General features: G+C 36.2%; 1 protein-coding gene across 8 annotated transcripts in view; it reads right to left on the bottom strand.

Annotated features, from left to right (window-relative positions):
* LOC118740902 overlaps positions 1-24,506 on the bottom strand; it is a 46,373-nt gene that overhangs the window by 1,293 nt on the left and 20,574 nt on the right. For 2 of the 8 annotated variants that reach the window (XM_036472650.1, XM_036472649.1), the window contains exons 2-5: positions 19,140-19,227; positions 16,355-16,692; positions 15,711-16,283; positions 15,265-15,638 (exon numbers count right to left, since the gene is read on the bottom strand). In XM_036472650.1, the coding sequence (XP_036328543.1) occupies positions 15,609-15,638; positions 15,711-16,283; positions 16,355-16,692; positions 19,140-19,149 (951 nt within the window). In that variant the 5' untranslated portion in view covers positions 19,150-19,227 and the 3' untranslated portion in view covers positions 15,265-15,608. Of the gene's footprint in view, positions 1-15,264; positions 16,284-16,354; positions 16,693-19,139; positions 19,228-19,828; positions 21,351-24,506 lie in introns of those variants that run through there. The other 6 variants (XR_004993192.1, XM_036472648.1, XM_036472643.1 and 3 more) reach the window with 6 other exon arrangements.

Below are 24,506 nucleotides of genomic sequence, written 5' to 3'. Positions count from 1 at the left end.
TCCCTTTCCTCCAATCATGAATAAAAATAAGATTTCTTATATTAAATGGCGGAGTTGAGCTCTTAAAAAAGTGTCTAAACATCTTTTTCGAAGTTGGAATTTCCCCCTCCCAAGTTTACGGGGAAAATGCTACTCCCTGGGAGTTAATTATTTGGGGATTTCTTTCTCGGGAGAAATAAATTCCCGGCGAACTAACTCCCCGGGAATATTAAGAATTGGGCTGGTAATTAAATTTAAATTTATGTCACTCAGAATTGCAATCCTACGTTACGATTTGAATGCCTTCTGATCGAAAAAATGAAATTTAGAGCCTGGAGGAGAGCTGCCATCTGTTTAAAAAATCAAATTCAACTTGAATTAAGGGAGTTATTTAATTGAAATTTGTATTGCAACATGGATGTCAGACGCAAGAGGCTTAAAAAGGTTTTAGTTTGAAAATATTTTGAAGAGCGTTGCCACCTGTTTGAAAAGTCAAATTTCAATTTATTTTTCGCACGCTATGTGACAAATTAAAATATTGGTGTCAAACGAAAGTTTGTTAAGAAAGGAAACCTTTGGTTTGAACATTTCAAATTTTATTGAGGTGTTTAATAAGGGTTGCCGCCTATTTAAAAATTCAATTAAATTGATTTAAATGAGTTATTACAACATGTGTATCAGTCGAAATGGTTTTGAAAATTCTTTATTTCTAAACTACATATAAGTAGTAAGGAGGAGGTTATCAGTTCGTCGGAATATTTTTTTTTATGTATGCATTATTACCGCAGCATAACTGTGGGCCACGTCAACCGATTTTTTTAATTCTTTTTTTTACTTACCGGATCATCTCCTGATGCGGTACTAAAACGTAGCTACGAATTTTTATATCTTTGAAGGTCTTGTTAGGACTTGGAATTGACCCGATACATTCCAGTTTGTCGATCATTTGATATATATCGCTAATTCAATGAATTAAAAAAAAAAAACATAAAAAGCGATAGCTCAACAAAATTCGATAATTCGATTAATTTCGACGCGCGGCAGGTAACTGTTAATAAAATACTTCTAACTGCCATACTTTATTTTATCTACCACTTGAAATTTACAACAGACAAAAATGTTAATCAAAAGACATTTTGCTATTGCAGAGCATCCTTTATTTTGTCTTTATTTGTTTTTTTCTTTTGTGGTTTTACTTTATTTACTTGCACTTGTACTTATTTATATGTACAATATTTAGATGAGAATGTAATTCGTTCATTTAAATTTATTTTTTTCTTAAATATTTACGTAAATTATTTACTGTTGTGTTCATTTTTTTTTTGCTGATTTTTTCCTTTTGTTTTTGGTTTACCTTATCAACATTAACCATAATTTACGGCTTTTTAAGCCGCTTTCAATTTTGCCGAGCCTTCCCCGCTCTTGCTGCGATTCTTAACTCACTTCCCGGTCATACTTTTTCTCTTTTTTTTTTTTAAATTCACTTACTCCATATTTATGTAGTTTATGTCATTTCTTTATTGAAATATTCTTTCATACATATTTATAATTATTTTATTTATTTATTTTTAATCATAATAATAATGTATTTATAAGTACATACTTATACTTAAAAACTATACATATGTATCTATTTTCTCAGTCAATGATATTCAATGTTCAAATATGTACCTAAAATAAGATACTGTATCTCTTACATTCACGTTTTGCTTAACTCACGAACATAGTACTACTACTCGTGTTTACACGTAAAAGTGCGCTACTCGATCGTCGGCTGTTGACTTTCGTGCGCCACTCACTGTCTACTGGCCCTACTTACAGTGTGTGTGTAGCATTTGTAACACATTTGTAGCACTGTAACGCTTCGCACACGCACGCACAATTTTAGCCGTTACTGTAAAATTATTTTTTATATTTTTTTTTGTTGTTGAGTTTTCTTTCGTCTTTTTTTTCTTTATTTGGGCTTTCCAGTTTTATGAGATTACGTACGTGTATGTAATGGCTTTTGTGTGAGTTGCCTTTTCGTTTTGTGTTTTTTTTTTTTGTATAATTTCAGATGCATTTTACTGTTAAAAAGTTTTTGTTTTTTTTTCAGTTTTGCTGGTTTCTGATTCTTTCGTGATAAGCGGATTACGGGGTGGGGTGGTTTTGAGTTGTAGCTGTATTTGCCATGCACATATTAATTTTTTCTGTATAATAATATTTCTTGCTGGATTTGTTTTCTTATATAATTTCCAACTATTTAAGTATAATAGGCAAATAATTAAAATTTTTAATTTTTATTTTATTCAAATTGCATTACATATAAATAAAGTACATACACATTTTTATTTCTACGTATTTTCTTCTACGCTTTGTTGTTTTTCATTAATTAATAAAAAAAACATTTAGGTGATTCCTTTGAACTTGCAAAAAAGGAGGAATGTTGAGGGTTCATTCCAAGTTTCGAGTTTTTCGAGGCTTTTCCCCAAATTAAGCGAACGTCCCTAGATTTTAATAGTTTCCTTTAAACTCGTACAAGCTTCGAAAGCTTCCGAAGTCCCAAACATTTTTTTAATCAGTCAAAATTGTATGAGAAATATTTTTCAGTTGTGTTTCGAGCTTTCTACCCAGTTTAAGGGAACATTCCTATCTTTAAATAGATTCCTTTAAACTCGTACAAGCTTCGAAAGCTTCCGAAGTCCCAAACATTTTTTTAATCAGTCGAAATTGTATGCGATATTTTTTCCAGTTTCGAGTTCCCCAGCCTCTCGAGTTTAAGGGAACCACCTAAATGTATTTTTTTAGTTGTTAAAATCTGTAAATTATTTGCACAATTTTATAAAGGGAAGCATTTTACGTAATTAAAAATAAAAGTTTACAAATAAACAGAGAGCATTGCACATTAAAAAAGACACCAAGTTAAATGACATATTCTAAGGATGAAAAGTCTTGTCGGCGTTATACATATTGCATAAATAGTATCTACGATCAGATACCCATCTAAAGTTTGATAAAATTTCATGAGTCTTACAGCGTCTTCCAAAACATGACTTTGTTTTTTCGTGAAATTAAAATAATATAGATTTAATAATTAAATATATCGACATTTGAGTGGAAGATCGACCTGTCTCGGCAGACAGTTCGAAAATGCTCTATTTAAGAATTTAACTGAAGAACGCCCTGTCTCATCTGCCGGTTCAAAAACACCGTATCTCAGCACATTTTCAAAACATTTGAATTTGAGATTGGGCGTTTTCGAACCGAAGTCTGATGTTGAAATAGGGCGTTGTTCTTCAATCAAATTCTGAAGTAAGGCTTTCTTGAAAAGTTTTCCGACATAGGTCGGTCTTCCACTCAGTTGTCGATATGCTCAGTGCACTTAAAGCCAACTCTACTCTTCTAATTGCGAACCCTTAGAAAAGTTCAGGCAACTAAGAAATGGGCAAATAATGCATCACAATCCGAAAAGACACTCTTGCAATAACCAGGCGTCTGTTAGTTTTCGGAAACAGATGCCCCAGAATGAGGCTCCGAATTGTTTGGCCTAAAATAATCCAAAATGAGGAGTTGTTCAGAAAGGCTAATATGGAGCCTCTTGACATCGGGACTCGAAGAAATAAATATAAATGGATAGGCCACACTTTCGTCAAAGAAGACGCCAGTATTGCAAAGAAGGCCTTAAAATGGAATTCGCTAATCGGCCACCTAACAGATCGCGCGAACGACCTAGACTAATATCTAGCCAAGGAATGTCACTTCAGCATTATTACCCTAAAACTCCTTGGGGAATTTGTATGCCGCTACAACAACAACAACCACAAACGTGGAGAAAAACAGCCCATTGAGACGCGAAGCAATGCGGGTTAAGCTGGAAGTAGGTCAAAGCGATTGTCCGAAATAGAGGCCCTTATTATGAGCTGCATTCGATTTTCGATCTTCGCTGGCTATCGAAGATCGAAAGTGAAATTCGTATTATGAGCTATGCAAGCGTGTCGAAATTTTCGTTGAGTATCGAATTTTCTGTCGAACAGAATTTTGCTTTCGATGGTGTAGCGAAGTGTTGAAAATTGTGAAAAATTTGATTTTGTGTATGTTTTCTTACATTTTGGCGGCTAGACACTAATTTTAAACAATTTTTATTAATTTCATGCAGTTCTAACATCGTGAATACTAAACACAAGCACGAAAGGCTGGTTTTACTTGTGAAAGAAAATCCCAATACTCTGTTGGCACGATCTCTGAGAACAAAATCGTAGCGCTGTTGATAGTTTTAAAATATTTTAAATAGATTTGGCTCACAAACGCCTCTTTAGATGGTCGGAACTTTTTAATGAATCTGTAGACAAATTTCTTAAATATATTTTATATCAAAATATATTCGAAAGACTAATAAACTTAAACTCTCTTAAACATTTGCTACTCCTGGCCAGTTTACTAAGCTCTCATCCTCTGACGAATCGTTGAACCAGAACTCGTTGTACTCATTTTACCACGTTTTTATAAACTTGCCTTCTTTTTTACTTCATTTTAATTAGAACAAATTTACATAAATACATATGTATAAGCACACTATTTAGTTTGCTCGATTTGTAAACAAAGCTTCTCAGCGGTGAAAAATATACTATTGTGAACAACCTAAACGAGCGAAATTCACAATAGCGCTATTCTTCATCGAATGAGCGCCATAATACCAAATTAAAATTCGTTCGCTCAGCACTTTCGACCACAGTCGAAAATCGAATGCAACTCATAATAGGGGCCAGAGCCAGATAGCGCGCAGGCGTATTAGATGCCCTGTGTCCCGTTTGGTATTAAAGGAAAGGTGTAGAAAAAGAAGACTTCAAACTACCCGGTCTATCGGAAGCACCAACTATATACTAAGAAGAAAGCAAATACCGCCAAAACCGTCAACAAGGAACGTAAGAATTTTCAGCTTTTTTAGACTTGGAAGGCGGGATTAGATCCACAAATTTTTTTTAGATCAACAATATGTTGAGTGCAGGCGGCGTCAAAATCTCTTTGGAAATCGTTAGAGACCCTTCTGAACATTTCCTTTTAAGGCACACATTTCATTCAAGTGAAAGGCGCCGCAGCTGAGGGCAGTGACTTGACGGTGAAGGTTAGGCTAGGACAGAATGGTCCATTGTGAGTTCCCTTGTGAGGAGGATTGTGCGGAGACACGTTCTTATAATCGAGAGAGTAGCTTCAGGTCATTCTACTGTCCCAATTACTGTCCCTTATTAGCAGAGGACATCCAACAGTTCCACCTTCGCTATCTCGCTCAGACTGCTGAAGTAGCGTGAACTCAAGTTACTGGAGGCACTTCGTCTGTAGACCTGGACATCGACACAGAAAGTGGTCAATTGATTCTTCCTCAACCTCATCATGTCAGATTCTGCAGAGGGTACTTGTTGGTATTCGCCACCCTTGAAGCATTGGTGGTATAGCACAGTATCCTGTGATGATGCCGGTAAGGCCTCTTACTGCAGATCATCGAGTTTCAGTATATACCTTGAATTTTTCCTACTAAGCCGCGGCTATAATAATGTTGTGATCTGACAGTCTTCCCGTTTGGTTTGTTCCGCAAGTCATTAATCCCGGCCACGGTGTATGCATCAATTTTCCTAACGTGATCACTGGAGGGTGGTAGTATAGAGCCGCTTCTTCCACTCGCATCTTTGAGCCGCATCTGGCCATCTAATCAGCCGACTCATTCCCTTCAATATTACTAGGTCCGGGGAACCAGCAAAGAGTGACGCTGATACAGCTCCGTGACCCCAGCGTGGTGCGACATTTCCATACAATTCCCGATTTCACTGTTTTAGATCCTATTGCCTTCAGTGCTTCTTGAGTGTCGACAAAAATAGTGGCTTTGTCTTCTGGAACTCTACCAATAAGTAAGAGACTAGCCCTGCTCTCTATACCGTAGATCTCCGCTTGAAAGACACTGCAGTCGTTCGGTAGATAAAATGATCGGTTGATCTGCAGGTCATTCGAATAAACACCGGCTACGGTTCCGTGACACACCTACATGGCGGTGAAGCTGGTAAGCATGATCGACTCAGCTTCATTTAAAGATGCCTTCGTTGTGGACAGTTCAGCTGCTGCTCCGCGATTCTTGTCTTCCCGAGGTCTTCGCGCAGGTGAGAGGCAATCGGCGAAGGTTTTTGTTCTTGGACCTAATCGACAAACGGTTGTAGTGGCAAATAAGAAGAAGGGGATTTGGTCATATGATTACAAAGAGAATTACACTGATGTGATGAAATGGGGATAAAAGTCTATGGGCTCAAGGTTTCCAAGGAAGGGATAAAAAATAACTTAAATAAATATTTTTTTTTATTTGATATGAAGGTTTTTCGACAAAGATTTCTTTTTGCCAGGCACGCTAGCACAATAAAAAGGAGAACATCACAAATCCAGATTTGGTAGAGTCCTATCTATAGAAAAATCGCCACCAACATCTTTTGTGGCAGCTTGGTAGGATTACTTAATATTTCCTAGAAGAAATTGCGTATTTGGAATATGAAGAGATTACTTAGCTTTAAAACCGATTGAATAAAAGAACGCTGAGTTAATAGAGAACGCCTTAAATAAAGAAGCTGCCACTCTATATCTGTTTCTTCACTTTCTTTCAATAAATACATACAAATATTAGGATGCCTCACCAAAAAACATAGTGTTACAACGGAATTATAAAATTTAGTATATTTTAAGACCTTCGCTAAAATAGTTCGGAAAAATAGTAAGATTTACGTGAGCCGGACCGATTTGAAAATACCTCCAAAAATCTCATTATTTTGATACCATTTATAAAATGTTTGAAAATTTTTATGCATACCTTTTAAGCTTCCACTCGTCTAACATCTGAGATGATTTTTTTGAAAAGAAAAAAATTTGTATAATGTTATAGAAATTGATTGCTTTCAATGGAGCACAATAACTCCTGCCATGAATTTTGTATTTATAAAATTTGCTGATTGTAAACTGATAGATTGCAAATACAATATATTCATAACAAAACAAGTAATGTTTTAAGAAAACAAGTAAATTTTAGGCAAAAAACACAATCGACTTCAATTATCATATAAAAGTTTAAAATTATCGCCAATTTCTTCACGATCCAATTATACGATTTAAACCAAATTAGTATGGGACCACCTGTGAGGAAACACCTTTCCTTAAAAAAAGAATTATAGAAATCGGTCAACGTGGTCCAAAGTTATGTGCATAAAAAAAATATTCCGACAAATTGATAACCTTCTCCTTTTTTGAAGTCGGTTAAAAATAATAATTTTATAGAAAAATCGATTTTTGGGGGTATTTGCAAATCTTTTTCTTACATATTTTATCGGAAGTCTTAAAATATAATATATTTTATAGTTTCATTGCAAGAACAGTACCGATTTTTTTTTTGTATGTAGTGTAGTGATGCACCCTAATGTGCATACTTATGTAAGTATATGAATTTCGGTGTAGGGATGCACAATTTTGTTTGGCTAATATTTATATTGTCGCAATGAATTTTAATTAATATTGTATATGGGATATTAGGCTTATTGTTCTGTTATGATTTTGTTCTTCGTAATTTTTAATAAATTATTATAAATATTTTAGTAGTTGACTTAGGCAGACATCTGTCAGAAGCTGTGTAGCTGGTCTTTGTTTGCAACCGAGTATTTACTTCGCTGTCCTAAAAATTGTGTCAGCTACAATACAAATTTATATTTAAGTAAATATGTACGTGTACCGTTAGACAATATGTTTACAAACTGGAACTTGTATTCTAAATTTTCAATTTTAATAAACTCATGAGTTACTTTTACAATTGGCTTTATTTTACAAACGAAAATTTAGTTTATTGTTTAAGCAATCGAGTTGTTTGATTAATTTAGAAAGCAGAAATTCCAGTACAATATTTTTTGTAAACAAATTTTTTTATGGAAAAATTCATTTCTAGTTTATTTTCCGATATTTATTGTTGTAAGTCTGCTGATATTTAAAAGAAGTTGGATTTTTTTATTTGCAAGCGAATACACCTCTGGTAATGATAAATAAGATTGTTAGAACTTTAAGTATTAAAAAACGTCTGCGGCAGGGTTTGGGGTTCCGTAATGCCAAATCATCACACAAGTCTCCAGTGAGGGAGGGCATTATGTAGTAGATGGGAATCGTTGGGGCTCTTCACTCTTTTTCACAGGCGTAGCCCGCGCATCTGCCTGGAATGGGCAGGAGTCAGAAAAGAGGCGGTAGCCGTAAAAATTCAACTAATTTATATATATGTATGTATAGAATAGACACATTTTTCTAAAGGGTTGCCACCTTAAATAATTAAAAGGTATGTCGAATTTTTAAATATCCGGATTAAGTGTTTGACTGTATGAGAGTGTATTGAAACTTGAGTTTAGAAAGGTTTTTGAATAGAGTTGCCACCTAGGTTAGATTTAACTCATTGTGATGGAGTGGCCACCTAACTGAACAGTAGAAAATAAATAACTATGCAACATTTTTAAATGTGATATTGAAGGTAGATATTTTAGAATGTTAATTTAAATTTTTTTTGAGTTGCCACCTAGGAAAAAAAATTAATTAAATTGGGACACATTTGAAATGCTTAAATATGGATTTCAAATTTTTAAGTGTTAAGACAAACTTGCCTAAAGCCATATTTCTGAGCAGTAATGCCACCTGAACAAATCGTTAGAAATAAATAAGTTAATAAAATAGACAAATATGGACATGAAGCCGAAGGTATTTTGAAATATTTAATTGCAGAAGTGTTTTTGTATAAGATTGCCACCTACGAAAAATTATTTAAGTATGTAAAATTTTTAAAAATTATCCTGAAATCTTTCAGTGTTGGGAAAAGTTGACTTAAGTCATGACAAAAAACTGAAGCAGTTTTAGAATATTTAATTTCGAAAGTTTTTTTTTTGGTGGAAGGTTGCCACCCACCTATGAAAAATAAATCAACTCATTAAGTCAAATATTCAAATAGTAATAGTTTTAAGTGCTAAGGAAAATTTTAAAATGAGCGCATTTTTGGTAAGAGTTGGCACATTTTCAAATTGAAAAAATGCAATAGTTAAACAAAGTTTAAAAATATGGGCAGCAAAACATAAAAAGTTGAGACTATTTAATTTCAAGTATATTTTGATGTAGAATATATATGTATGAATTTTAAGAACTAGTGTGTAAGGGAAAACTTAAGTACACCGTAAAAAAAAAATAAACAAGTGTGCACATAAAATATACAAATATGGACATCGAACTGAGGAAGTTTTAGAATATTAAATTTCGAATGTATTTTTGGTGTAGGGTTGCCATCTATGACAAAAAAAATAACGCGATCAGTCTGTTAAGTGTTAAGGAAAATTAAAAAATTTTCGCATTTTAGATAAGGGTTGCCACATTTGCAAACTGAAAAAATGCAACATGCAAAAAACATAAAATGTTGAGACTATGTGTTTTTTGATGTAGAGTTGCCACCTAAAGAACATGAATTAATTTAATAAATTTGCTGTGAAATATGCAAATATATTTACCAAACAAGGTATTCAAGAGGACTCTTATTATGAAAAAAATATATGAATTGACTTGACAGTACGCTAATATGTCTCTACCAGGGTTGTATTCGCATTTATGGTGGTTGCTTGCAATTGAAGCTTTTTGTTTTTTGTTCTTCTTTTCTGTATGATTATTATTTTTATCTTTTTAACTGAATGCTTGCTCACCTGTCTATTAAACTAATAGGATTTTCTTCTTTTCATATAATAAATATGCTGTTTTTGTGTGTATGTGTGTTTGACTATTTATATTATATATCTATGGTTGTTTTGTTTTCTTAATTTTTTTTTAAGTGTGGGATGATTTCTGTTTTTGTGAGGCTAGTTTTATGAAATAGTCAGTATTTACTCTGCTTTTGTTATTCTGTTTTTTTTTTTGGAATTTGGATCTTGGTTTGCTGTATAAAATCGTACAAGTCTTTGCAGACTTTTTTATTGTTTACAGTTAATTGGTTTTTTTTATTTATTTTTTTTTGCTCCACTATTTACTATTTGCTTGCAGTTTTCTTTTGAAAATTTTCTGGTTTTATTTTTTTGGTTTTTATATTCTATGTGTTTTTTTCTCTTCCGTTATATGTATTACTATGCTATTTTATGCGCTGTAAGACAAATGCCATTCATCCTTTATATGCCATTAATTAAAAGACAATGACTTAATTTTGGTTTATTAGTTTGCTTTTTGTATTTATTGTTTATGCTATATATATTTGCAGTTTTGTGGTTCTTGTGTTATTTTTCTTTTTTTTACTTACTAAACTTTCGTTCCACTGTTGTGTTTTTGCATTTATTGTTTTGTGTTCGTTTATTTATTTATGTTTAGTTGTAATTGTTTTTATCTTTAGTCAGTTTAGTCTGTTCAGTTGTTTGTTTGTTTGTATGTATGCATACTTTTGCTGCTTTTTTAACCCATTTTTTATTTATTTATTTTATTGCATATTTATGTTTTGTATATTTTCTGTTCTTTTACTGCCTTCAACCATGTCTCGGTCTACTTTGTATGCCCTTTTTTGTTATTAATAAATTACATACTATTATTTTACTTCACTGCACAAATACAATATTTACAAACGATTTCTGTTTACTTTTTAATTTTATTTTATTTTTTAAATCTTTTGCTTTTACCCTAATGTGTAAAGTTCCCGCCTGCATTTACCGTTTTTTACTTCGTATAATTAACTGATTTTACTGTGTTTTGTCGTTTGTTGCTATTTTTCTGTTTTACTAATTTTTACCTGTTCGCCATTTTGCCCCTGTTTTACTTATTTTAGTGATTTTTTTTTTCAATTTTGAATTTATACGGGTTTTACATGCTTTCTTATCTTGTAATTTCTCAATATATTGTTTTTGTGTTTTTTTTTTTGGTTTATTTTGTTTGAAATTTAAAACTGTGAAAAAATATTTACGTTTCTTCATCTATTTTTATTTGTATGTATGTGTGTATGTTTTAAATATTTTACCAACGGGGTTCTTCTCTCATACTCGCTCTCTCTCTTTGTCGCACTCTCATCTCTTTCGTCCTTTCTTCTCTTGCTTGGTCTCACACTAACGCCACTTGCCTCTTCCACTTCAAGATCTGATCTTCTCTTTCTTTTCCTCTTCCTCTTCCTCCTCCATCTACTTTTAGTCCTCCCATATGCACTTTTCTCTCACCTAATACAAAAATGTATTTCAATTTTTTTTTTGTTTCTATGTATAATTTTATTTTTATGTTTTTTTAATTTCTATTTTTTGTTTGTTGCAATTGTGTTTGATTTCGTTTTAATATGCAAAGGGTGTGCGCATGCGCGCTACTTGATATTCAACTGTTTTCCTTGCTTGTTTGTTTAGTTGTTTACTGTTATGCGTTGTTTTTGCGTTTTGTTTTGTTTTTTTGGTTTCTCTTTCTGTTTATTGTTTTTCGCTGTCTTGTTTTTGTTGTATATGCATTTCTCTTTGTATTTTGTATTTATTGTAGTAAAGAATTATTAAATAATTTTCATTGTTTTATTGTTGTGCTGTCGTACTTTGCGTATTCCTGCGTTGATATTTTGGTTTGTAATTGGCTTTTAAGTATTTGCTCAATTTAGGCCATTTTAGATCGTTTGACTCTTAGAAGCGTTTGAAGAACGTAAATCTCTCAAATATTACATATTTTAATTAAGGAAAGAATGTCATTAATTGTGCTTTTGTTTTGTGGCTTTTACTTAAGATATACTTTTACTTAATTAATATTTCTTGCCTATATAAATAAACGAGATCAGAATTTCGAATGCCACAGTTTTTGAAAATTGTTATTCCATTACAAGATATCATAATTGGTTTAAGATTCAAGTTAAAAAAAAAAAAAAAAACATTTTCCTTTTTTGTAGAAACTTATCATGTCCATTCGACATTAAATTAGTAGAAATCAAAAACAAGATTGTCAAGGGGAGGCTCAGACATTTTTGTTGGTTTAAGCGACTTTTAATATTAGAACCAGTTGGTAGCAATCTATAGCCGTTCGTTCAAAAGTTTTTGTAGCCAAGCTTAATCTCAAATCCAAATTTTATTTGTTCAATGGAAGCTTGACCCAATCATATACATATGTATTTAAAACAAATTTTATTTACTTGCCATAATTATACTTCCTTAAACGTGGTTTTTATAAGGACATCAGAGGTACTTTAATCGAAACCCTCCTGATATTGGCTAAGTGAAATTACACACCCTAAAAAACACTTAGATGTCTTGTTAAGACTTAAAATTTTCTTATAGGGAAAGCTATTGAAGCGCTAGAGAGGAAAATTGAGAGCAATATGTTTTGTAAAGCCCTTAATTCGTCAGACCTCTTTGGTTCTACCATTGGTTTAATGAGGTATGAGCATAGCTTTAAAAAAAAATTAGAACCTCCTAAGCATTTTAGATCCCTCGTCTGGCAGGGGTTTTTTTTCTACACACATACATAATTATTTTCAGAAGACTTATATAATTCTTACGAAAATTTTGATGATTTTTTTAAAGACTCCACCGGCAAAAAAGCATACAGTTTTGACCAGGGACCGTAACAGTTTCAACTTTTATTATAAAAGTCGCTATTTAACAATTATTTTTTGCCTTTTATTAAATTACTTCTTAAATAACAATTATTTCTGATTTTTATTTTATAAATCCAAAATAAGAGTTATTTTTTTATTTTTATCTAAATAATCTGCAAATAATAGTTATTTTTGATTTTTATATTATATGTCTTAGATAACAGTTATTGAAGACTATTATTTATAAAAGTCATCAATAAAAATCAGTCAGTTAGAGCTTTTCCATGTACAACATAAAGGACAAAGATTAAATATTGTAGAAAATATGGAGTAATATAAACAGAAAACCTTCAAAGGGCAAATGATAAATGAACAAATAAAGACTACATTGGACGTACTATTTGAACCTCTAAAACTACCGTACGAGAAGAAAAACAAAAAAAAACATTAAAGACACTGAAGAAAAACACAACAACGCAAAACTAAGAAGACGTACGTGAGATAGAAAAAGAAGTAGAATATAACGAGTAGGACGAGCATCCAACAAGAATTCACCAGAATGAAAAAAATTACACCGAAGATAGCATAACGCCGAAACCGGTTTGTCTCCAAACCAAATTTGACAAGGGGTGACACAAATTCTTTCCAAAATACATCGACCGAAGAGTCCTTCCACGTATTTTTTGCTTATAGTTTGCTTTACCATCAAAGCTCAAATGATCACCATTACTGGGGACAAGTCAGGGGATAGACAATTTGTTTAAGGACTCCGTGTAATGATAGTGCATTCAGTTCTGCCTCTAAGATGCCTTAAAGTTCAACAGTAATCGTCAAAATGTTACACAGACTCTGACGAAAGCTACTTTTTTGTGTAAACCTCTGTCAACACGCAACTAAAGGATGCAAAATGGGATGAAGTAGAGCTCGTGGTTTATGCCATTTCAATAGCATGAGCAGAAAGAAAATTACCTCAAACTCTCTGTGATTTGATGTGGAGGACTAGAGGAGGGTGGCGTCAAATTGGTCGATCCAATGCGGCCTAAGTGACAGTTCGAGTAAGGCAATACTTATTAGCTTCTCAAAAAAAAAATATGTATACCTCACTTTGTAAAGGAAGTAGAAAAATAATTCATAATTAGTCATGCACACATGTAGACAATATAGAAAAGATCGAGACTAAACCACAAGACATTTGCTGGCGGCAGAGATCCGAGCACTTGTGTCTTTTTAATGCCAAAGGATAGCACGTCACCATTACCTTTGTTTAAGAGATTCTATAATGCGGAGTTCCAACACTTAGCCCGGACCCGCACATTGTCGAATCTTTACTGATGACTGCGAGGCAGGATCGGGGCTCTTCATGGAAGATAATGGCGATAAGCTTTGCTTTAATTTTGGGGAATAAAGCTGAGGTATTTCCAAAGCCATGGACTACGTGGTGGGAAATAGTTGAAGGGGAAGGAGTTTACGTGTCTGCAGTGCCAGCCAAGCTGCATTTAAGGCATTGGACAGCCCTCCGGCAATACAAGTCCTGAGACTAAATTATGATGGTAAACATAATGAGCTTGCTTTACTCTGGGTGCTTGGTCACTCGGGAGTACCCGGTGATGAGACATCTGCCCATTTGGCCAGAGTTGGCTTACATCAGGCATTCGTCGGTCCGCAACCAGTTATAGCACTCCCGCCTTTGGCCACCGAAGACTTATTAAATGGAACATGAAAACAGTACAATGAACGACACGTAGTCTGAGAGCCTAGTTTCGACAACAAAAAATATCACAGGATTTGCGATTACGGATATGCAGCGGAGCTACCGCAAACCAATGATCCATTAGCCAAACCACTTAACTTAACTCAATGATGGTTTGATGGCTCAGCATAGTAGTTTAAAGGAAGTTTAGGATGTCTTAGAAGGAAAATTTTTAGCATATGCTTTGCAAAAAACCTTTCGCCTGTAACCCGGAAGCCACGGCAATGTTGCGTAAAATAAAAGGAGAATGGACCAAAGGACCTGCTATTCAATCAGCTTTTTTTTTATCTGTGAAACGACTTCAACGCCTTTCAAGCTGAATTTTATGCAATAGCAAGGGCAGCTAGCGTTATACTACAACCAGCAGTGTGACCAGGTTAGCCTTTTGGGGCTAGATTTAGCACTTGAGTTTCTTAAATCGATTCTAAAACTCGACAGACCTATAGTAAGAGTTCTAACCGACGTCATCAAAGGATACTAAGCTTTTGCGCTAATACTACAAAGGTAGCAAATACGCGTTTATAGTGAGGAGGAAACAATTCAACAACTTCCGTGTTAATGTCCGGATCTGCTGTCAAGGCTGGTCAAACACCTGGGGTAAGTCTGTCAGTATGTATGTACAGATGTACCATCTCTCAGCCTCATCAAGTCTGTATAAGCCGCTTAAAATCTAAATATTTGCCTGCGATTCATTAAATTCTTGACAATCTTGTTTGGTAAAAAAAAAAAAAAAATTACGAGATCATTTTGGTTTTGTCCAAATGAGCAGAACTTGACATAATCGGCGTTTAACTATGCAACGAAAAATATTGATTTTTAATTCGTTTGTTTACTTAAAATGATAGAAATTGTGAGCTTTTATAAACCCTCACATGCTTATAATAAATTCCTGGTTTGCTTACTAGCTTTGATTTCAAGTTACTGAAGAGTCTGAAATTTAGTGTTTGGATAATTGGGGCTATTGTTTTTGTAATATAAGTAGTTGCATGTCTTATTGTTTTTTTCTTCTTATTTTTCGCTGTTAATTATATGGCGCCATGTTCTGTTTTAAAAAAAGTCTACATCTTATTGATAGCCATATCTGCTGACACTTTGCTCTTCTTTCTTAGCATAAAAGATACAAATTTTGCATAAATTTTTCTTCATTACACTTTTTTGCTATACAAAACCGATTATCAACATTACTGTCCATAAACATAATTATCATTATCATCTTCAGCTTCATCATTATCACCTCTTTAACTCATTATGCTTCCCTCAACATAAACATCATCATCATCATCATCATCATCATGATCATCATCTTTCTTAGATATCATTTATCCTCATCAATCAGCATCATCATACTGTATTCGTTTTGGGTAATGCGAGCTTTTAGGTACATTTACTGGTAATTAGTGAGAAGTAAAAAGTCTTTGATTTGGCGCTGCATTAGAGACTTACTTGCTGCATTTTGTCGAAGTCTAAGCACGGCCGATGTGGTCGCTGTAGCCTCTGTGTGGCGTGTTGTGTGCGTATCGGTCGGCGGTGTGGTGATCTAGCCGAATGGAAGAGTTTCGCCGGTGGACTAACCGAGCGCACCTCCATCGCATCGAGAGCGGTCGTTGATGCTGGACTGCTGCGCGAACTATTATAGTGGAAATTATATTTCGGTTGCGGCTGATAGATATGATGGCTGCTATTGCTCATTTTGAGCGATGAGGCGCACGCCTTAATCACACTCGTTGAACTGGCGTTACCACCGCAGGCGCCGCCACCACCACCGCTACCGTTGCCACCACTTGCTGCGCCCAACGACGACGACGCACACGACGCAGCGCCAGCAGCCTCACCATTTTCGTCATTAACACTATTATCACATAATTTAATATTTTCGATGCCACAGCGCGCCTCCGATAATATCAGTGGCGTTGTGGAGCGATATTTGTGGCTGCGGTTTGGCTTGAAAGCTTCCAATGGTGGCGATGTGCGAAAATTCACTGGGGTCAACACCGGTTCCAAGAAGTTCCTCAGCTGCTAAATGACAAATAAAGAAAGAGTTGAATATCAATCAAAATTCCATGTATCGCTTTGCTTTGTTGGCTTACGTCATCATCGGAGCTGTGGGCCAGAGATCTTTTACGATTCTCAACTAATGTTGAGCTGGAACGTTTCGATGTCGATGCTTCGCCGAATAGTTCTTCGGGCTCCAACGACGATGAGCCACGCTCCGATATGAGTGATGAGGCGGTGCCCCGCACCCCCAATACATTGGACGCCGCCTCAGCGGCTGCAACCGATGATGGTCCATTGATCACTTCCAATTCCTCCTCGGAGCTGTGTTGATCGTATAAAAGGTGGGATTGACACATCATCGCAGAGGACGCTGACGAGGAGCAGGCGGTGTCTGTGGTTGGCGAATTCACATCGGCGCACGAGCTTAAGCCTGAAGGGGAAGAAAAAGGGAAAATAATTGTATTCTATCTTACAAGAACAATAGAGCGTTTAATTTCTGCCCAAAGAGATTATTTCAAATAATCTTCGACAAGTTTTTTTTTTTTATGAAAATCGCAGATAGAAATAAATGGAAGCGGATATTTTTTGCAAGTTCCACAGCGTACGTTCTCTTTGAATGAGCTGTGAGATTCCCTATAATGAACTGTCTTTAAACCTTGGCCTAGTCGACCTCAATACTTCGGCGTTGTCTAGGCTGACGTGAAAGCCATAATGTAAGTTGTTCTTTGACTCTATTTTACAGAAAAGCTATCAAAAAGTCTCTAAAACCTCAAAGCATCAGCAGGTGAGATACCGATTATAGACCACGTTGCTGAAGCCAATTGTCGATCCCGACGACGAAACTTCTTCTGGGGCTGGACTGCTTAAAAAGTAGGGAAGTAGGAGAACCTTAACAGTCTTTAGAGGAGAAGACTCCTTCATCTTTGTTTAAACTACTAAGTTTCACATAAAAAATTCACTGCCAAGACTAAAACAGAACAATTTTGAGTGCCCAAAGCTTAATGGTTAAACCTTTGGTTCTTTTCCAAACTGGCGAAATATCTGATATTCTACTACATCCATTGTCATATACTTCTACAAATTAGAACTTCCAAATTACTGCTACAGTATAAAATGTATAACGGTCTTCAATAAAATACGGCGTTCATAAGGAATTTGTGGCTAAAACAAAATTCCAATGAATTTCTTAATCATTCTGAAAACAATAATCTTATAAGACGCTCCTAGAGGGAAACGTAGAGGCAAAAAGTGGGTTAATAGGGACACTGCCTGAGGCCTCCTGTCTACAAAAAATTCTTACGAAAGAGCCTTCCAATGGGGTAGGACTCCTAAAATAGAATGATGGTATTTTCAAGGGCGACAACTTTAAATACCTGCTCTAAGTACATTTTCCAGGCTCTTCGCTGGGACAAGATCGGTCGATTCTTATTTCCACGAAATGTAGGGTTAGAAGGCTCAGCAGGTCTGGTTGCATCTTTGACAGAGACAAAGTACCGGGGGCATTAGAGTGTTTTGAACCTTTCAAAGTAGCAGAGGGTGATGATATATATCCGGTTTTTGATAATACTACCTACTGAGTTCAAGGACACTGGTCCAAAGAAGCACGAAGTTCTCTACTGTCGGGTGAATAAACACCTTGCTTCGTGACCGCGATTTAACAGCACCCCTAGGCAACAGTTCCGTGAACATAAAAGCCAGGGAGGTTTTCTGGGTTGGACTCTACTCTATATTTTTGTCCAAGTAGCAGCCGATTCGAGGAAATTGCAAATGCAAATTTCGGATTTCGGAAAGAATACCTTTATAAAAAGACACAACAACAAAACCATCTTAAGCAAAAGAGCAGGTATAAGAATTTGCTAGTTCTCCGACTCCATGCTAAAGAAAATCTGAGTTGCAAAGAAATTTCTGGTCAAAATTTCAGACCGAGGGGTCTGGTCAAATAGTTTACTTGAATTAGATCCCAGATACGTGCGCTGTGTACTCTGGTATACAGAGGAATCAAAGAAGGAGGACAGAGTAGGTGCGGGTGTATATGGACCTGACACCAAACTTTCTATTACAATGGACATTTGGTCCACCGTCTTTCGAGTCGGGGTACTAGCAATTTCAATTTTTGGCAGTTTGGAGCTTGAAAAGGGTTTAAAAGCGCTTTTCTAGCTATCCTTTCAGACAGCCAGGCGGCCAACCGGGTCCTATGGCAAGGACGATAATCTCTAGGCTCGTCAAGAAGGGCTTTGGCACTCGCCAAATCTTGGCAACAAGGAACATGGAATGCGGAATCGCAGGTAACGACATCGCCGAGAAATTCCAGGGAAGGCTCATTGTCTGTACTTGCAGGACTGAAACCATTTTGTGGACTCCGTTGGTCCTGCTCGAGACTCATAAACGAAGTGTGGGTAAATTTAGAACGCAATATGTACTGAGGAGAGCTAGAGGGACTTAGACAGGCTTGCATTTTTTGCCTATCCTTTCGCTGAGAAAGATTTAAATCTTATAGAATAGAGCCAACATAAAGTTATTCCGGCCTCTACACAGAGACTGATTGCCGTCTTTGTTTTGAAAAGGAGGAGACACCGCAGCATTGGCCAGACTAAGGTTTCAATACTTCAGATCTTCCACAGCCCTTTATGCCAGGAATTCGTCTACCAAGAATTTATTAGTTTTTATTAGAGAGGCTGATAATTGCTTGAACTGTCAGGGTTAGGAACTATTAAGGGGCTACAAAAGTTCTTCTAGGTCGCGGTGTCCCCTGGTTCTGTTGCACCCATTAAATTTAAATTACATTACAAAAATAAAAAAGGAACCAAAAAAATTAGTTAGGGTCTTTCTTTATTAAATGAAAGCATTGAAAATATTAAGAAAATTCATTCAACTCACTGGTTTCCATGTCCAAGTCTAAGGGGCGATGCTTGTCAACATCTAGGACGTCACCATCAGATTCGGTACCGGAATCATTCGACTCGCCCTGAAAGCAAAGCAAACACAAACACAAACACATTTTTATTTATTTATGTAAAAAAACAAATATATACAAACAAAAATAACACGGACATGATATAGTATACAGAAATTGTAAACGCACACGAATACATGCGCGTAAAATACGCACATACACATAAAATAAATTTGTATACGCATACATTTTTTAACTAAAACTTTCTGTTTGTAATAGTGCGCGGCGGAATTTCCGGACTTACGCGAAGCGGACGTGCGTTCGCAAAACAATTTTATTTACGGAACTAAAAAATTGGGGGAATAAAAGAAATGTGCAATAAACTGCAGCTTGAAAACACGAAAATACTTGTGCGCCATAAAGTTGGGAAAAGGTCGAAAAAGCGAGCAGACACTGACATTAAGGAAGCAAAGGATACAACGACCACTACATCGACGAGGACGGCACCGATGCCGACACCGACACCGACGTCTAGGCACTTTTGCGCTTGCTACGATGTGGGTGTGTGCTAGTGTGTTGGTGTATGTGTGTGAGGCGCGCGCGCGTAAGAGTGTGTCCATGCATATCAATGTCTGCGTGCGTCTATTTCAACACTACGCCGGCAGACGCTCACCTTTTTCTTAAAGAAACTCTTGCTTGATGCTTTAACTGTTTGTTCGCGATTCTTTTGCCTAACAAACTTTATCATTATTATTATATTTAGCACAGCTTAAACACAGTTTTTCTTAAATGCGACTAACTTCACAAATATGCAGAGCGTTTCATTCTTTTAAAACTAAAAAAAAAAAAAACGCTGCCAAGAAGCTGACTAACGTTGCTGCTTTAGTATGTACGACGCCTTTGAGGTCGCGTTTCCTGTCTCACTCGGTGCTGTGACTGGGTCCAGTTGAGTTGCTTCAAAGACTGCCTAGCTGTCTGGCTGTCTTGTTTAACTCCTTCTTTTTAGGCGCTCGCTTCTTTGTCTCACCACTAACTAACTGGCTTGCGAACAGACTGGCCTTTCTAGAAAGCACTTCCTTTAAAACGCCGCAGCCAATGCTAACAACGATGACAGAGACGACGATAACGACGACGTCGCCGCCAACGCTGCACGAGTCACGTTTACATTTTTTACGGCATATTTTAAGGCTGCAGACGGTAACAACAACAAGTGCAACAACATCCATAAAAGAGCTGACTCGCATGTATGTTTCACGGTAGTAGTAGTAGTATTAGTAGTAGCGCTACTGGTTGTGTTGGTAGTGATTGTAGCCGAGCGGCACAAATCGACGAGACACGGATACGCCAACGAGCAGGCAGTTGGGAATGACATCGCGTTCGTCAACGTTATCGCCATCGTAGTAATCATAGGCATAGTCATAATCATAGACGTAGCTATTCTCATCAACAATATAATTATCATCAGCGGCAGCGCCTGTCGATATGCAGCTAGCAAAAGCTCGAGCGCTAGCAAAGCGCAGACAGCGACGCGCACTTAGTTGTCATTCCGCAGCTTTCGTAAACGTATTGCTCACTATTTTACCGTTAAACGCGTTGCTGCTTATATTATTTTATTATTATTTTCGTTGCTGTAGACTTTGCTGCGCTGCTGTTGACGTTGCCGCTGCCGGTTACGTTGCTACCGCGCTGCGGCGCTCAAGCGACAGCACTGCTGCCGAGCACCTTTCGCCGTAAGATACAGCACGAAAATATCGATTTTACATCTACGACGACGACAGACGACCGAATCCTGCCAAACGCATTTCTCAAGTGCGTTTCTTTTGCAACGCGAAAGCCACTAAATTTACTTGCTAACGATATGTAAATCACTGCAAAATTTCCTACGGCTAACTCGGGCGCATACAAAAAATTTTCACTTATAATAATTGTCAAATTTTCACAAAATTCTACCACGAACTGAGTTCTTTTCACTTGTGCGCACAATTCACGATTGACGCGATTGCATGTTTGCGAAGCGCAATGCATGAATATACCTTATTTGTTGATTGTTTTTTTTTTTTTGTGTTTTATAAATTTTGCATGTCTCTATCTCTGTTCGAGTATATGTATGTACATACATATGCAACACTGACGCTTGCTTATAAATAGACTATGTCTAGTAGATATGAAGAAAAACAGTGTGTGAAACAACAAACACGCACGCACGCACGCACGCACGCCTTTGCATCTGCCTTTGCCTCGTACGCCTATCGCCGGCAAGCACCTTTCTCAAACTAAAACTATGCAATGCTACGCTCGCATGCCAGCCAGCAACTCTACACCGTTGAGAGCGTGTTGCCGATTTATAGGCGCGCGCGCGCGCGCGTGCATGCACACACACTCACACATCCGCGCGTTCATATGCACACGCCACCCTCAACAGCCACTCGGCAACGCCGCACACCTTCCTCACCTGCACTGTTGCTGGTGGCACTCACGCTCATGGCCGCTATCGCTGTCGCGTGTACGCCTACATAGTAAAAGCGTAACGTAAAGTACCTACGTAAAGGATATGCTTGGTTGTCGTGCGGAAGGCGCGCACTTTACGAGTAGTCCTCGCTTTTTGTTCTATTGCTTGCTCATATTTTCTTCTCTCACGCACGCTCTCTCGCTGGCGCAAGCGCGCTTGTACGCTCTGTTGTTTCCTGCGCTCAGCGCCCTCGCACACGGCTATCATTTTGACGTTGCGTCGCTGAAGGGGCGCTGCGCTTGTTGGCGGTGGTTTGTCTTTGGTGGCGCGGCAGAGTGTTTACGCTTTTAATTCATCGAAAACAAAACAGAATGGAAACAGACTGGAAATGCGTCAATGCAATTTGCTTTTTCCGTCTTGCGGCGCAGCGCGACGCTCAGTGGCAATGCAAAGAGCAGAGCAACAAAAGCGCAAAACCAAAAGAAACAAAAACATGTTCGATTAGAGGGGAACGTCGATTAGTGATTGTTTTTTGTTTGTTTCTGTGGTGTAGCGCCATGCCGGAAGTACAACACTTCTGAAATCGATTATCGAAATTGTTGTGTGAGGTCAATATTTTTATTTGGGTGATTGCAAGTTTACAGCGAAAGTATCGATGGAAAGCAAATCGAGAGTGCAATTAATCTACGGTTTGCCCTGGAAAATCTATAAAATTTTAAAGAAATTTTAATTTGAGACTGGTACCAAAAATTCAGGGGGATTGCCACCATCCACTTTTCCAACTTAAGAGCAAAGACCGAAGAATTCAACGACATGCTCCTCTCTCTTTTCGACTACGGGGCTCCCATGGCTAATACTAAAACAAAAATTCTAAAAATTGCAGCTCCAAACTTTGTGCTAATTTTCATTAAAATTTTAATTTTGTACTCCTCAATTACTCTTTTTAGAAAAAAATTGACTCTTATAAGGTATGGCGCATATTTAAGTATGCAAGGCTTTACCGTTCATTTTTGACGGTTTTTTTGCTTGACGCTCATGCACATTTTTTTTTTTCAGATGAAAACAATTTAAAACAAACGTTGTATGGCGAAAATAAGAAACACCTGCAGCAAAAAAAATTTCCAAAAACCTAATCTTTAAAATTACACTTTATTATGCTAAAATTCTATGGGCCAATACTGAGATTTTTCCAAAAGGCTAATTAAGGAATAAAATATAAAGTTAGCCTATATGTAATACACAACAAAAACGGCTTCTCATAAAAGTACAATATTTATATGTAATACACTTTTTAAAATAGCGGTTAATTTTGACGTAAAACATAACATTTCCATCTTTTGTAATAAAAAAGAACACAATTTCGAAAAAGATGTAACCATTTTCCTAAGTATGGCAAAGAATTTATGAAGTTTATGTTGAATGCTCATATCTTAATTAAGAAAAACCTTATCTCACATCTTGGGAGATCGATTTAATTTTTAACGATTTCTTCATGCATCGATTATTTTTATTTCGATTCGAATGGATTGAAAAATTGATTTTTTTTTTCGATCTGGCATCTCTAACCCGTTCTACTGATCATTGAGAGCCTGTAAACACTGCAGTATTTTATGGTATGTATAGCTTCTTATTCGTTGCTGTCCACCATATCAATACCCCATAAAATGGTACTGGCTTAACGATTGCCGTGAATATTTAGTGCGAAAGAGCAGGAGAAAGTCCCCAAGTACAACCCAACATCCTCTTGCATGTATGTATATAGTGCTGCCAAGGCCTTGCACACTCGCTTGTAATGATTAATTTAACTTACTAAAGTCCGGTTTTTCAATGTCTGGTTAACACAAATCAGAGGTGGAAGCTCCGGTTAAATACAACGATTGCTTCATCGCAAAAATCTAGAAACTATTCCAAATATTAGTCAAAATTATAAGGGATAATAGTGCAATATTTCATCTAAATCCGTGCAGCCATTTCTGGGTGAAGGGAGGTCTGGCATAGTGTCGGTTTTTAATATCATCAAATTTCAAATCATCCTGCATCTATAAATACGTTTTAGCTTCAAAAACTATGGGCCATGTGGTCTTTACTTTCCCATATTTAAAATTCGAATGAACGGTGCAAATATAATGAGGTTCACAAAAAAATGTGGTCTCTTATAGTATGTGTATATACATATTTAGATCGGTATGACATTTCGAAAAGGTGGCAAGCCTAATCTAAGATATTTTCACACGAAAGCTTTCATAAATCCCTTTCGATTGAAACTCATATTTTAATATTTCACAAAACTTGATATTTTAAACATGTGGAAACCTCCTAAATATAGTTCAATCTGTTCCGATTGATACCCATATTTTAATAATTCATTTAATTTTATAAAAAATTTAAATTTTTAAACAGGTGTCAGCCCTCATAAAACACCTCAAAAATATTTCGAGTGCTCAAACTAAAGATTTCTTCATACTCTTTCATTTGACGTATTTAATATGCCTTGTATAAAATTTAACAAAACTTGACATTTCAAACAGGTGGCAGCCGTTTTGAAAAAATATTTTCAAGTTGAAAACTTCTTCAATCACTTTTGTCTGACACCCAAATTGCGATACATATGTATGTATTTCAATTACCTTATTGCCTTAACATATGTTTGGTTTCTTTTTTTAAACAGGTGGCAACCCTCTTAAATATATTTCAAAAATAAAGTATTTTCAAACCATACCATATTTTTATAAAATAATCTGAAACATTCTTAATGTTCAAACTAAAGATTTTTTAACACTCTCTCGCTCGCGACATCCGTATTTTCATATTTCTAATAACTTGCCAATAAGTTAAATAAACCGGTGAAACCCTCTCCAAAAGTAGTCTCGAGCTAAAACCTTCTTGAATATTCCTACATTGC

Source organism: Rhagoletis pomonella, unplaced genomic scaffold (genome assembly GCF_013731165.1).
Source record: "Rhagoletis pomonella isolate Grant_MI unplaced genomic scaffold, Rhpom_1.0 Rhpom_scaffold_00006, whole genome shotgun sequence".
Lineage (NCBI taxonomy): Eukaryota > Metazoa > Arthropoda > Insecta > Diptera > Tephritidae > Rhagoletis > Rhagoletis pomonella.
The sequence above is the reverse complement of the archived record's forward strand: the minus strand, read 5'-3'. Positions and strand labels throughout refer to the sequence as shown.